We start from the raw sequence: 14539 nt of genomic DNA, 5'->3' as shown, positions 1-14539 counted from the left end.
GGGGGCGGGAGGGGCAGGAACATGAACCTGGGAAGCAGGGAGTTAGTGGGGTAGAGGTAGGGAATGAAGTGGGAGGTGGAAAGGAAATGGGGATGGTGGAAGGGTAGTGAAATGAAATCAGCCAGCCACTGAAGGATAAAACAAAAGGAAGTTAAAAAAAAGAAGAAATAAAAAGGAAATCAATTAATAAAGGTCTCATGTTTTAATAAATTGGAATTTGTGATTGGGGTGTGGAGGGTGCTGGTTACACTTCCCAGGGTGGCTGGGAGCTGGGACCAGTGAGAGAAGGTGCTTTTGGGGGAACTATTGCCCCTGCCCCAGCTTACGGGGACCCAATCTGCCCCTACCTTTTCCCCCTCCAGCCTCCCTAGACTTCACTTTCGGACCCATCTATGCCCTGAGACTTTGCTTACTGACATGTGCTTGGCAGCTTGTTTGCACAGGGTTGCTTCCCTGGGGATGGGAAGGACATATCCCCCAGGGGCAGGCAGGAGAGTTGGCTTGGTGCTAGAACTGTCCCCTGGGTAGTTGAGTTCAGGGGGTGGAAAGTTTGTCCACCCAGAACAGGACTGTGGATGAGGGGACACTGCATCCTGAGATGCTGGAGGAATGCAATGTGGGCAGCTTATCTGTGGGAGTAGCCACACATGAAATGGAACATGAGCTGGGTAACATGGAATAGAGAGAAACCTGCCCCAAAGTGGTGTAACTTTCAGCTGCCTAAAGTGTGCCTAAAATTAACTTCAGGTGTTAATGTGTGAACAATCCAGGGGATAAAAGGCACCTAAAATTAAATGTGTAACAAGGCCCTTACATTGGAATCCTCTTGCTAACCCATCCTGAAATCTTCTGGCCAGTCCTTTGCAGGTGGTTTGGTCACAGTGAAAAGGAGATATATGTATTTTGGAAGCAGGAGTAAAATATGTTGCCCTCCACAAAAGTGTTAATGCCAGCAGTGGGTTACATCACTTACTATGTTTCATACATCAAGTTAGGGGGTGAATCAAAAATAAGCCAGAGTTTTGATGTGTGGGCCTATAACCAATCACCTTATAGTTTAATCTTTGTGGTGTGCTATTTTTGCCTGGCTCAGGCAATCACATTCAGAGTTCTCACGAGAAATATGCTTTCATATATACTGAATTGCTAAACTTCACCTAAAATATTTTCTCAGTACTTGTACAATTTAAAAGTGCAAAACAAAAGTCCAAACAAATGTCAACTAAAGTGCTCAGGAAGTTCCCTAAAAGCACAGTAACCTCATAATCCATCCCTTCAGAAAAAAACCTGGCTCAACAGATAAGGCTAACAGCATAATTACAGTATCAACAAACTTGACCTATGTCAGACTAATGAGTGGAGCAAGTTCTAAGGGTGAGAGAATCTCCCATTTACAGACATTTAAATCTGATGGCCATTACTTTGAGCACCGTATCTCAGCTGCAAGGATGGGACACAAAGACAGAAGGAGCTTTTAAAGCTGCAAAGACTTAAGGTTTTGAAAGCAAGACAAAACCTTGAATGACATCCATGACTGAACTGGTGTGAGTGCAGAGTAGACAGTCCAGGTGCAATGTGTTTCAGGTAAGAAATACTGCTAAATGAGAGATCTTCAGCAGTAACTCAGTACAGTATTTAATCTGAAGTGGGTAAGGCATGGATAGCAGTTGTGAGGACATCTGAGAGGACGATCATAATTTTCTTTGCTGAGCAGAGATTTACAAATGCACACTTGATTACTACTACTTCTACTATTTCACTATTAAAAAGTTTTTAAAGAGCTACCATGACCACTAAATTACAGATTTCATTAACAAAAAGGTAGGCAGCCCATCCAACAATTGCCATCAAGACAACCACATCTTGGTACATGAGCCAAGGACCTCCAGGCAACTGCAAAGACCAACCCATGCATAAGAGAAAATAGTATATATAAAAAGTGTTGACAACACTGTCATTTTACTTAAAGCTGAGGCTCCCCCATTTCAAAATCTCAAATTTGGTTTAAAAAGTTTTTAGGCCCCACAGTTCATGAAAGAAGCCTGAAAATGACTTCAGTGTAATCAAAAAAAAGTTTAAAGAAGGCTCAGAAGCCAAGTCAATTTATAAGTAGTCCAAGTTAAATACCATATTCACTTGACTCTAAGATGAGCCTGAATGTAAGATGGCCCCTAATAATTAGATTCTATATATGGAAAATGTGTAAGTTTGTTATAATTTTCCAGGTATGGAATCTAATTATTCGAGGGTTATCTTAAACGTCCTCTCCCCCACCTCACTACTATAGCAGGAAAAGCAATGGCCGGGGTGTTGGATGTGTGTGTGTGTTCGGGGGGGGGGGAAGGGGGTGTCAGACAGCTGTGGGGGGTCAAGCAGCCCCCTTGCCATCTGCCACACCACTTCTTTCCCTGTAGTCTTCCTGGCTCCCACCACCTGCACTCCCCAACCCCCAGCTCCTGCACTTCCTGCTCACCCACGCCCCACAATCTCAGCCCTCTCCCTCCACCCCAGCCCCCACTACTATCAGGTGCTGCTCAGGCCCGGTTCCTTTCTGGAGCACAGTATGTGGAAGCGCAGTCCACATGTCCATGCCGGGCCATGCCACAGCAGCAGCAGCAGCAGCAGCAGCAGCACTGCTGACTGGCTGAGCAGGGGTGGGAGTTTCCCTGTGCTCTGTGCCTGGGAGGGAATCCAGCTCAAGCTGGAGCAAAGCTGCACCTGACAGTAAGGGGTGGGGGATCGGAAGGGAGCAGAATGGGAACAAAAGATGCAGAGGGCAAGTGGAGGAGGGGTAGGAGGCTGCCGTGGGTCTGATTCTAGTTCTGACCCAGGTTTGGGGACAGTTAGAGCCGCAGCAGCCACCTGACCCTCCCCCCACTCCACTTTGTACACAAATCTAAGATAAGGAGCATCCCCCCCACATCCCCGTGACTGTGGGGAGGAACTCCTCATATATGAGTGGACATGGTATTATTTTTAGATCATACTTACAAAGACGGTCACAAAATCTTGTGGGGGTGAGTTTGAAATGACTGAGTTTGGCAGTACTTAAGGTCTCACTTAAAAAACAGCTTCATAAATAAAAAAAAATAAACAAAGCCTTTTTTACAACCAGTTTAGCAAACATGGGCAAATCTTCAAATCCAGCTTCCTGCATTAGCCCCCTTTCATTCAACTGGATCTCTCACCACTACTAAACTGGATGATGCCCTTTACAAAAAGTCCATGCATAGGCTCACTCCCAAGCAGAAATAAAAAATATGACCTTCCTACATAGAGACTGCCATATTCCATCTTTATAACAGGACTAGTAGTCCACTTTTGTTCACCCAGAGCTTTCTTGCCCTTTAAACAGTAGATGTTAGATTATGAAAAGCTGTCCATGGACTCTCTGAATTATGAAAAATGGTTTAAGCCAATGTAACCTTCAGTGAAAACAAAATTTTATTGCCCTGTGCACTTTGTTCTGAATTGTCCCACCACCTTTGAGTGGAGCAGCAGGTGGTGACAGGTGGGGAGAATGAAAAGTAGGAGACTACATCCGCAAGTCAGTAAAAGTGTTTATTCATCATTTCTGTGATTTGTGAGACTAATGCACAATAGTTTTACATGCAGATTCCCAGTTGCTTCATTAATTTGATTTGTATTAGACCCATTAAAAAATTACATCTTCATTTACTTCTGTTGAAAGTGACTGGCCATACCTATTGTTGATCATGCCCTACACATTTCATGGAACTGTATAACTAGTCTTCCCCTCCCACCCCTGCCCCACAGATGCCCCCCTCCCCAAGTTTGATTCATTTCAATTTACCAAATTAAATTGTTGACCATGTTGCCCCCACCCCCAAGGGAGAGAAAAACATCTGCATCATGCTAGAGCTTGAATATCTTGCACAGAAAACTAATCCCTGCCCCACTTCTACCCAACCAAGAAGAGAAAAGGAATAAAAAATTAGTGTGTTACTTACTAGGAACTCCAGATACCAGCCGTAAGGGGCGTAACACTCGAAAAGCCCTCAGTGCTTTAACATCAAATCCGGCACCTTTCCCTCCTATTGAATTCCCCCCATCTGCTTTGGTTGCTTGTTCTAAAATTGCACTAAAAAGCCTGCAAAAAAATAAAAAGAGGAAACAAGCTGTAGGTAGACAGCAAGGCTCTGGCTAAACAGAAACATAAATCATCATCACCATACCACCAAAACGACTGTGCATTACATAGACCTGCTAAGAATGTCACACACCTTACTGACATTCACATACGGTGCGGGAAAAGGAACAGATTCTTCCCATATGAAATATCCTGCGGCCTAGGAGAATGGTATCAGACTTGTAAGGCAAGACACCATGAATTTTAGTTTCATTCCTGCCTCAAAGGTAACTGGGCAGTATAGCATATTGGGCAGTACTGCATGCCCCACACCCTGCATGTTGTCACTGCCAGCTCGAGATGCGGGGCAGCAGAGAGGACAGCCCAGCATTGGCACTGCATGCTACAGTGGTCAGAAGTTTTTTGCTGGAGGCTGGGCAAGGGGAGGAAGATGTCATTTCCTTGTTTTGCTGCTGACATACATGTCAAGTGGCCAAAAAACCCACTGGTTTTCAGTGGAAACCCCTCCCACCCCAAACGGGTGTGACATCTCCCTTAACAGCAAGCAAACTTCCAGCCACTGCTCCTCCATCACACACCAACACCACTTTTTTGCCCTCCCCACTGCCAGAGCTAGAGCTGCTGCAGGGAAGGTGCAGGGTGCATATGGGACAGAGGAATAGGGGGTGAAAAGGATGAGGTGCCCCCCCCAGTTCCATTCCAGTGCTGCCCCATTAGACAATACTCAGAACTCACACCCCACTTGTCCACCCATTGTTAGGCTACTGCTCTGAGTGCTATTAATACCTCACAAACCTTTATTAACCAAGAATCCTTCTTAAGATAAATATAATTTACCCATTTTACATATAGTTTAGGTTACACAAGGTCACTGAAGATGGAAGAGGGAACAGAACCCAGATCTCATTCACTGCACCAAGCTACCTTTCAGACAGAACAATTCAAGACATATGTTTGTGTATTGTTACTACACCATATGTCTCTTCATCACCTGCTAGGGGCTAGGCCACATGTGGAAGTTTCTGAGTCTGATACATTCTCCATATTAGAGTTAGTTTTTTAGCTCAAGGGGTAATGACTCATGCTTTGAAAACCAGTGGTCCCAGATTCAATTCCTACAGACAATAGCGTAACTACAACAGGGTGGGATAGGCAAACAGGGCACCAGTCCTGGATGCCAACTTGGAAAGGGGAGACACAAATATAGCAACCACTGTGTTGCTGGCCTTATCACACTCACCACCTCCAGCAGCAGCTGCTGCCCCATTGGCCAGTGCTGTTCAGGGTGCAGAAATACCCAGTTATGCCTCTTTCCACAGATGACCCAAAGAGTGTCCATTAGACTTGGCTATGTTAACTCTAATCACTAGACTGGACTGCTCCCAGCACCAAGAACAGTATTCGCAAATCATAATACCAAACACTGTAGTGCTATTTCACAAAAGGTCATGCAGACAAAGCATCTGATGAAGTAGGTTGTTGTCTACGATAGCTCATGACTCTTTGAATCAGGTAGTCATCAAGGTGCCACCCTGCCCTACATTCTGCCTGACTTCAGATTAACATGGCTAACCACCCCTCTACAAAAGTCATGTAACTCCCTGTAAAGTATCCACCATGTCTGTGTAGTTTCACACTAAAGATACTGTGCTTATATGCCAGTTATAATACTAAGATTTGTTCTATAATATTAGCTTTAACACTTATATTGTTCAATAGGAGCTTCCCCTTTAGTGAGAGTGGTATGTTGAACTATAGTGTTTAGAGGAAGACATGGACATTTTTGGGGAAATACTGCTCATATGCAAAAGAACAGAAGACAACTTGTGTTAGTACTAAAAGGTCAATAATTGATTAAATAAGTTAGCCTTCTAAAAAGCAACTTTCATATCAAGGGGCATGTAGCAGGTTGGCCTGTCTGCTCAACATAGTCTTTATTTCCCTGGGGCAAACTCACTCCACAGGGCACAACATATATCATCAAACAAAGACATCAACAGTAAAGGGTTAACTCACACCCTGCAGTCCTCTCCCAGGCCCACACAGCCTAATCTGACTCAGTGCTGCAGTTTCTACCTCACAGACTTTTTTCCCTCCCAGCTCCCTTCCCTGGGAGCCTTTAACTTCCTCTGGAACAGCCAGTTATCCCCATCAGCTGGCCCAGTCCTCCTAGTCAGGCCTGTAATCAGTTTCTTACTGCCTGCAGCTGGGCTATAGCCCCTGAGATATGCAGTCTGCTACAGGGGAAAAATAAAACTAAGAGGACGACTAGATTTCTCTGGGCATTGGTAGAGAGTTGCAGAGCCTTTTACTTGTAGGTAACCAGTTTGAATCCAGTCCTCTCAATAGACATTAAAACCTACTCCTATCTAAAAAGATTTTTGGTGTTCCAACCTATAGGTAGGGTTAGTGGGTCTTAGGGTGCACCCTCATTGCAGATTGCAGAATAGCTCAGATACCTGGGCTAGCTTTAAATGTTTGGGTACTAGATGTGGTCTAAACATACCAGCACAGAGCTCAGTGGCTAATTTCTTTTCTGAAAAATCAGTTCAGTTTGCAGTGTTGACATACCATTATTCCACTTCCCTTAGCAGAACCTCAAGTAATCAGTATGTTCTGCCCAAACTGACACACTCAGAAATACTACATGTACCATGGAGAAAGAATTATCCCTATTGCTTTATAGGAACTTTCAGTCCAGGGCACAAAATGTGGAAAGCTTGCCCTGTACACAAAAAGAAGGGTTCATTTGTTAAGACTGGTCAGAGCCAATATCTTTATCTAACAGCAAATGCACAAAGATTTCTTTAAAGTTTCTGATTATTTGCAAATATAAAAAATAGATTCTTAAACATTTCCAGAAAATGTTACATGTAGGGCTACACAAAAATGGGCAGCCATAATTGGGGAACTTCTGGTTGGCTCCATTCCAAGCCTTAAGTTAAAGTATCATTGAAGATTTAAAAAACTGCACAAGCACAAGAGGGCCAGGGAGAAGGAGGAATTTGTAGATGTCACAAATTAAAGAGCAGGAAAAATGAAAGCAAAGACTGAGACTACCTTAGTATGCAAAATATTAAGGTGGCTGTAGAGATCAGACAGACAGGCAGACAGAATAATAAGGACCTATGCAAGACACACGAAATCTCAGAATTTATATGGTTTTGTATCTTTGAGCCCTTCCAGCCCTACCTTTCTACGGTTCCATCTTTCAGAGTTATGTTTTGATATTCTGATAATTTTAAGATTCAGGTTCCTCTAGATGCAATGGCTCAAATTTGGTCCAATATATTTCCAGTAAGCTAGAAAGATGGTTGTAGAAATACTGGTATGTTCCATTTCCTATTCAAACATTTCTGCCTTACTATTCCACAGCAACCTCTGACCAGATAATGAATGACATTTCTGTACAGCAGACCCTGTCCCTCAGGAGCCTGTGGAAGGAGTTAACTACAAAAGGTTTCTGATGTGTTTTAGAGTTCTTTTATGGAATTCCTGAAAACCACAAGTTTGTAAATAAAGAACTCTAAATCAGTAACTGGACAAAAAAAAAGAGTCTATTCCTTCCCCCCACCCAACCCCAATATTGATAGGATCAGAGTTCATTAACAATAGCTCTTGACATCCTGGTATCAAGTCATTGTTGCTACCATTGGTATAATAACAACATATCTGAGGGGGGTGCTAGAATCTTTATTTCTAGAAATTCTTTATTTATAAAACCCTATTTGGATGGAGAGGAAACACAAACATCAAGACAGTTTGGCAATTCAGAGTTTCAACATCCCTGCATATAATAGTCTTACTTCATCCCACCCATCTTTGTTAATGCACTTCAGTTATGATGTGCACCTTTTCCCTGTAGTGGTCCTCTTGATATATATTTCAATACTGATTTACAGCACCACGTGTGTTTAGGATACTTCTATACTTCTAGTAATTCCCTTCAAACCTGAATTCATTACCCCAAATAAACTAGGCCTGGGCTTTATTAACATTTGTCCAAATGCACTATCTTGACCTTCCTACCTCTCTATGTTACTCCTGCATTTGCCTAATGCACTATAATTTTAATCCCCCCCGCAACTTCTCATTCATCTTGTTCTACTGTTAGACATCCATGCAGCTATTTCAGACTTGACTTGCTATGCCTTCCTACTCTATTTGTGCTCATTATTTCATAGCTTCTATTGGCAGCCATCTATCTTGGGAGACCATGGATATTGTGCCTTTGGTGGGTTACTGGGTACTACCACAGCTTCTTGAGTGGCCAAGGAATCCAATGCATGACAGGCAGGCCCTCCAGCAAGTTTCCCATGCAAACTCATTAGAGCTTGTGCTGGCATGCCAAGTACCCTCTTGTCTTGCCTGCTTCTGATGCTTCTTCTCTATTTCCTCACTGACCGTCTCCATCTTGAAGCAATGTAGGCCCTGCTTCCAGGCAGCTTGCTACTCACAGCAATCCAAGTGCTTGATTCCCAGCCTGGCCATCAATGCTCAGCTCACTAAGGTTTTTCTTGCAGACATCAACAAAATGGAATTTGGCCCATCCAAGTTGATGGTCACCAGTGGCCAGCTCATCGTAAAGTATGTCCTTGGGGATTTGGCCATTGCTTATACAATTCATGAGTCCAAACCAATGGAAGCATCTCTGTCTCAGGAGTATGTATATACTTGCCCATAGCATGGAGTACAAGTTGAAGCCAGGACTTCAGAAATAAAAACTTAACATACAAGCTCCCTGTGTGATTTCATCCATTTTCAACCCTATAACCTGCTATCAAAACTGAACTTCTAGATCTCAGCAAGCCTTTTCAGTTTCCCATATAACAAGCCTTAACTAGAGAAAAGAATAAAACTCCTGTTCATAAATAGTGCAGGTGATGAAAGGCAGAAGAAAGTTACAGTTTCCTCCTTTCTCTTCCATTATGTTATTTTAAAAGAACAACATATATTTCTTCTCCATGATGCACTCTGCAGACTCTCTCCAGCTTGTCAGTGAAATGAAGAAAGATCAATTCTCCTGTTCCAAAAAGGTAAGTGATAACTTGCAGATACAGTCTCAAGCTCTGATCCTTTCACTTTTTATGAATAAGTTAAAGATAGCTTTATTCTTTCTGGGAAACCTCAGGGAAACCTTCAGTAGAGACAGTAGGAAAGTGTTGGTGATTCACTAGTTCCTTCCCTTCACAAGCTGTATAGCATGCTGTTAAAAAGCATTGTGCTGATGTAGATACCATATTTGGGATGATTGAGAAAAGCAAGTGTCTAACTTTTGTGGTCAATGAAAACCTAACTGTGTCTTTTCAGTAATTATAAAATTTCATCCCAACAAACTATTTTCTGCCAACCTAAATTCACCTCCCATGTTCAGTTGGATGCAGGTTTTTCCACCTCCCATTTTAAACTGCTGTATAGTACTGTGCACCATTAAATGACTTCTGTACTTTAACCCAGTGGTGGCTACTCCAGTCTGAGGTTCTCTGTTAAAGATGAATTGCAAAGCAAATGCAAACATAATTGGTTTTGATTTTTAATGATGCATGGAGTCAACCTTGCCATTTTCCTTTTTCTGCTTCCCTCTTTGTATCTGAAATATCAGGTACCCTCCTTGCTGAAGGACTTGAGCCATATCTTCGGAGGACCCCACTCCTGACACGACAAGGCTGTAACCTGTGTTCCACATGCCCTCCCTTTTTAGAAAGAAGATGCTGATTCTTGCAGTGTAGGACAAGAATCTGTCAAGTGCTCTGGCAAATATAGGCAACAGAGGCTCTGTTTCTCCCAGTGTAAAGAATATGTCTTTATGCAGCATGAAGAAATATTTTTCCCCCTTGCTTTACAGCTCACCTTTAAATATGGCATTTTCAAACTCCTGGAGGATCTGTAAATGTAGCAACATTTGAGTCTGCCCTTTAGAAAATTTCTCACAGGACTAAGGTCTGGCCCATTTCTTCAGACATGCTTTTGAATTGTTCAGAATCCTAGATCCCTTGCAAATAGCTTTAAAACATAATAAGTAAATCTATTATCCAAATTATGATAGCTTTCTCCTGGAAAAATTGTGGGCCCTCAGAAAAGACTGCTCTTGGCAAATGTACAAGAATGCTGTCAGGAAGGTATACTATTTTTGGAACACATTTTTAAATTATTTGCCTCTTAAAAGGAAATAGTCTTTTATAGTTATGAAAGTCAAAGACAATAATCACTATCAGACCCCTTGTTTTCCAAAAGGTAAATGATAAAATAAAAAGAACTATGAAAAAATGTTACGTATGCATAATGAGTGTAGACTCTGCCTCATTAGCAGGGATCTTTGGTTTTCCCTGATAAAAAAAAATAATAAAAAAATCACAAATTCTCTGATAAAACCCCCAAAATCCATGATTAAAATGAAAGGCCACTATATATACCGATATCAGCTGAACACAATGTTTTCTTGACATAGTGCCTCAATCACTATAACAAAATAAATGCTGAATACCTATAAATGTTGGTATTTGATTTTGGGGTTTTCATCGTGGAAAATCAGAGCTCCCCCTGCCCCCTTCACTCACAGAATGCAGGTCCAGGTTCCTCATTCCCCACCTGAGCTTTGAAATTGATTTGGATCTTTTAATTGGTCCCCTGACTCGATTCGGATTCAGAGAATCGGGCACTGAATTGGGCTGAATCTCCTCTGAATTGAATCACCCTCTGAAGCTTCGCACAGCCGTAATATACGTGCACATAGCACCCCCTGCCTGACTGCCCTCCTCTCGCTCCCCCAGCCCCTTGCAGGCTGGAACTCTGTCAGCCTGAAAACAGCTCTTTGCAAAGCTACAAAATCTGTAGGTTTCTCTGTTAAGATGAGAAATTTGCTGTTTCTTTGGGTAAAGGGGAAAATCTGTGTTTTTCTCCATTTCCCTGTGGGAAACAGAAAACTTGGATCCCTGCTCACTTGAAGGGCGTCTCTGCTCTTAGCCATGAATACTCTTATTCATGTTTTATGACTGAGCCGCATGGAAAGGGACTTTTCTTTAAAGCAGTATACAATGCCTCTGCCATGATGGGACTACAGGTTACTTGAAGAAAAGTTAGATCAAGCTGGGAGGGATTTAGCTGATAAAGAAACAGATAAGCCATATTGTAAAACAGATAAGCTGGTACAAGCCAATAGGTCTACATTTCTTCCTTTTTCCAGAAGGTATTTTCTTGACTCCAGATTTAGTGCTCTCCCTTCTTTTGCTCTTCCCCCTTGCTTCTGAATTCAGCAATGGGTTGGGGGATGAGGAAGGGGAAGGGCAGTGGTGCTCACCATTTTCTTGCCATGGACCTTCTAGACATATGGACTCAAAGGAAATTCAGTTTAAAAGTATAAAAGATAAATGGTTCTATAAAAAAATGACTAAGACTCCTTTCTGGATTTAATGATTATCCATCATATGCTCATTTTGTTCAACCTTTACCTCCTTATACACCTTGAAGATCTGTTTGCCCTAGAGCAGTGTAAAAAAAGGGAGACTTAAGACCAACCGAGCATCTAGGCAGTCTTCTGTTACGTTCCCTTTTTCTACAGTAGCACCTGAAGAATGATTCAGTGGATATCAGATGTTTCCATTTCCCACTAAACTCCATTCTTTCTTCTGTGATGAGAACGATAAACATTTAAGCAAGATGGAAGTTTCTTTAAATACTAATGCTTTAGGTCTGGCTCAATGAATGTTACTACATAAACACCTTCCTACTTTGCTAACATTTGAACCATTCTCTTCCTCTCTGTCCTGTGCTGCAAATTATGACCATGTCCATATAGTCAAACCAAAGAGAAAAATCACAAAAAGAAGAGAAGTTAACCACAGTAACACAAGAGGCCTCAGACCAAGATACCTTTGGGTTGGTGGCTGTAGAAATAAAGCAAGAAATGCTCCATGTTTACAAAGTTACAGCAGTGTGTTTGGGCTGAATCCTTTACAATTTTCCAGGTCTTTGTTTTGGCAACTGGTATTAGTCAAGATGGAACAAAGCAATTTAGGATAACATGATTCTGTTTTCATCTTGCTTGACACCTGCATAAAGTTAATGAGCCCCACACACAGCCATTTCAGGCTGGATTAGTCTAATGAGGGTTGTACAATGTATCAGTCCACTTATTTTTTCATAACTTTGAGCAGAAGGTGAAAATACAAGGAAAGGCATCATGCCTTTTCCTCCATTTCTTCAGTGACCTCTTCTATGGTATTCTGAGTATTCTGGACAGGTGGTTAATATGTAGCAATATAGATCCATTATTTCTAAACTGGATTTCTGAGAATTATATCTATTTGTTTACAAGCCCTAACAAAGGCTCTTTAATCAGCCTAGGCTTGAAGTTAAGGAAGCTTTGACTGGGAGGTGGGAAACACAGGATGCAGCACACATTGCTCCTGTCAGGCTGAAATATTTCCCCTTCCTTTCCAGCCACTATTTCTAGTTGTCCCAGTATCAATTCTGGCAGCACTGAATAAACACCAGAAGAAGCCATAACTGGTTTCCCTCAGAGGAAATGAAAAAGTTGGAAGAATATAGAGAGGAAAATGGAGACATCTGGGAAGACCTCCTGAACCTCCACCAAATCAAATCAATTTAGATTTCAATGTGGTGCTATATATGATTTAAGAAAAAAACCCAAAACGATAGGGAGTGGGCAGGGAAGAATTTGGTGAGGATCTGCAGAGAGAAAAAGCAGCAGACCAGACTTGAGTATGATATTGTACATGCAAGTCTAAATAGATAAACATCAACGAAACTCATCTGGCCTTGAAGCAGAATCTGTCACTTGCAATTGTTACTATTTAACTGGGACCTTGGGGTCTTGGCCATGTTTATACATGTGTAATTTTTCCCCTGTTATACAGGCTGTCAGATTATTTCCCCCAGCTACAGGATAAGTGCTGCTGAATGCACCAGCAAACAGCATGGCACAGTGGAGAGCTGCTGCTTTTGTCACTAGCAAGGGAATTAATTTCAGCCTGAATCTCATCTTTCTGATTAACAGGAAAACTCATAGGATGGTAGTTAAACCGGACATAATGATAACCTATGATTTCTGAAAACCTGTTCTTTTGTATCATAATGCATAAAGGAGGAATAGTACACAGCCTCTTAAAACTGAAAGAGACAACAATTAGGGTGCTGACAGAAGTGACATTTGTTACGTGATCAACCCCTTGAAAGCACTCTACAGCCATGGCCTGACAGAACTGCATGGCTGCAGAGCACTTTAAAAGTGCCTGATCATGTGACAAATTAACTTTTATTACATGAGGGTTCAGATGAAGGTGCTTCAAAGCACTACTAATCAGTGCTCCCCTCTTCCCCCCAGTCCAGGCTGGGCAAACCCCAGCCTGGAGCTCCATCCCATCCCTTCTACCCCCTCACATCATGCAGAGAGCATTGAAGCTGAGGGGTGGGGGCAGGGCTAGAGAAGAAAGGATGAAGACATGCAGCTCCTCCTGGACCAGCTCCAAAGTGGAACTTGGTCCCCCAGTCCCCTGACCCAACAGGGAACACCTGTTGGATCAGGGAGAGTGCCGTAACTCATGGTGCTTTTTGTAACGCACCAAGAGTTACAGTGGGGAGCTACACATCTGTTAGCGCTCTTATGGCTTGATTCTGCAACTCTTATTCAGATTGAGTAGCATCCTCAGGGCTAGGGAGATCAAGTGGCCAAAGAGTCAATGGCTTTAGGCAACTGTAAAGCACTCTGTGTGGAAACTGAGGCAAAGGTTTCTTTTGGAGAGAGGGTACAGAGGCTACTGAGGTCTGGCACTCATGTTGAAACAGAATGGGAATAAGAAGAGATGTGATATTCAAGAGAATACTCACCCCCAGTGCCTTAAGGGTTAAGTTCACTCCACATTATAATACCTTCTTCCTCAGCTTATTACTCAAACTATTTGTCACGTTACCTTCATAGAATCACAGAAGTAGGGTCGGAAGGGACCTTGTAGATCTTCAAGTCCGACCCCCTGCCTGGGCAGGAGAAAAAACTGGGCTCAAATGACTCCAGCCAGGTAGGCATCAAGCCTCTTCTTAAAGACCCCCAGGGTAGGAGCCAGCACCATTTCCCTTGGAAGTTGGTTCCAGATCCTGGCTGCCCTAACTGTGAAGTAGTTCGTACGGATGTCTAATCTAAACCTACTCTCCAACAACTTATGGCCATTATTCCTTGTTATGCCAGGGGGCGCTAGGGGAAATAAGGTCTTTCCCAAACCCTTCTGGTCCCCCCTAGTGAGTTTATAGACAGTCACCAGGTCCCCCCTCAGCCTTCTCTTGTGAAGGCTGAACAGGTTCAGGTCCCGCAGTCTCTCACTGTAGGGTCTGCCCTGTTGTCCCCGGATCATGCAGGTGGCCCTCCTCTGGACCCTCTCAATGTTGTTCACATCCCTCCTGAAGTGGGGCGCACAG

General features: G+C 42.7%; 1 protein-coding gene across 4 annotated transcripts in view; it reads right to left on the bottom strand.

Moving 5' to 3' along the window:
* Positions 1-14539, bottom strand: part of CACNA1C (calcium voltage-gated channel subunit alpha1 C) — a 790825-nt gene that overhangs the window by 284454 nt on the left and 491832 nt on the right. For all 4 annotated transcript variants that reach the window (XM_019515544.1, XM_019515545.1, XM_019515546.1 and 1 more), the window contains exon 5: positions 3972-4111. In XM_019515544.1, the coding sequence (XP_019371089.1) occupies positions 3972-4111 (140 nt within the window). The remainder of the gene's footprint in view (positions 1-3971; positions 4112-14539) is intronic.

Source organism: Gavialis gangeticus, unplaced genomic scaffold, assembly GCF_001723915.1.
Source record: "Gavialis gangeticus isolate Ggan-Ray unplaced genomic scaffold, GavGan_comp1, whole genome shotgun sequence".
NCBI classification, from domain to species: domain Eukaryota; kingdom Metazoa; phylum Chordata; order Crocodylia; family Gavialidae; genus Gavialis; species Gavialis gangeticus.
Note: the sequence above shows the minus strand (reverse complement) of the source record. Positions and strands in the feature narration are given on the sequence as shown.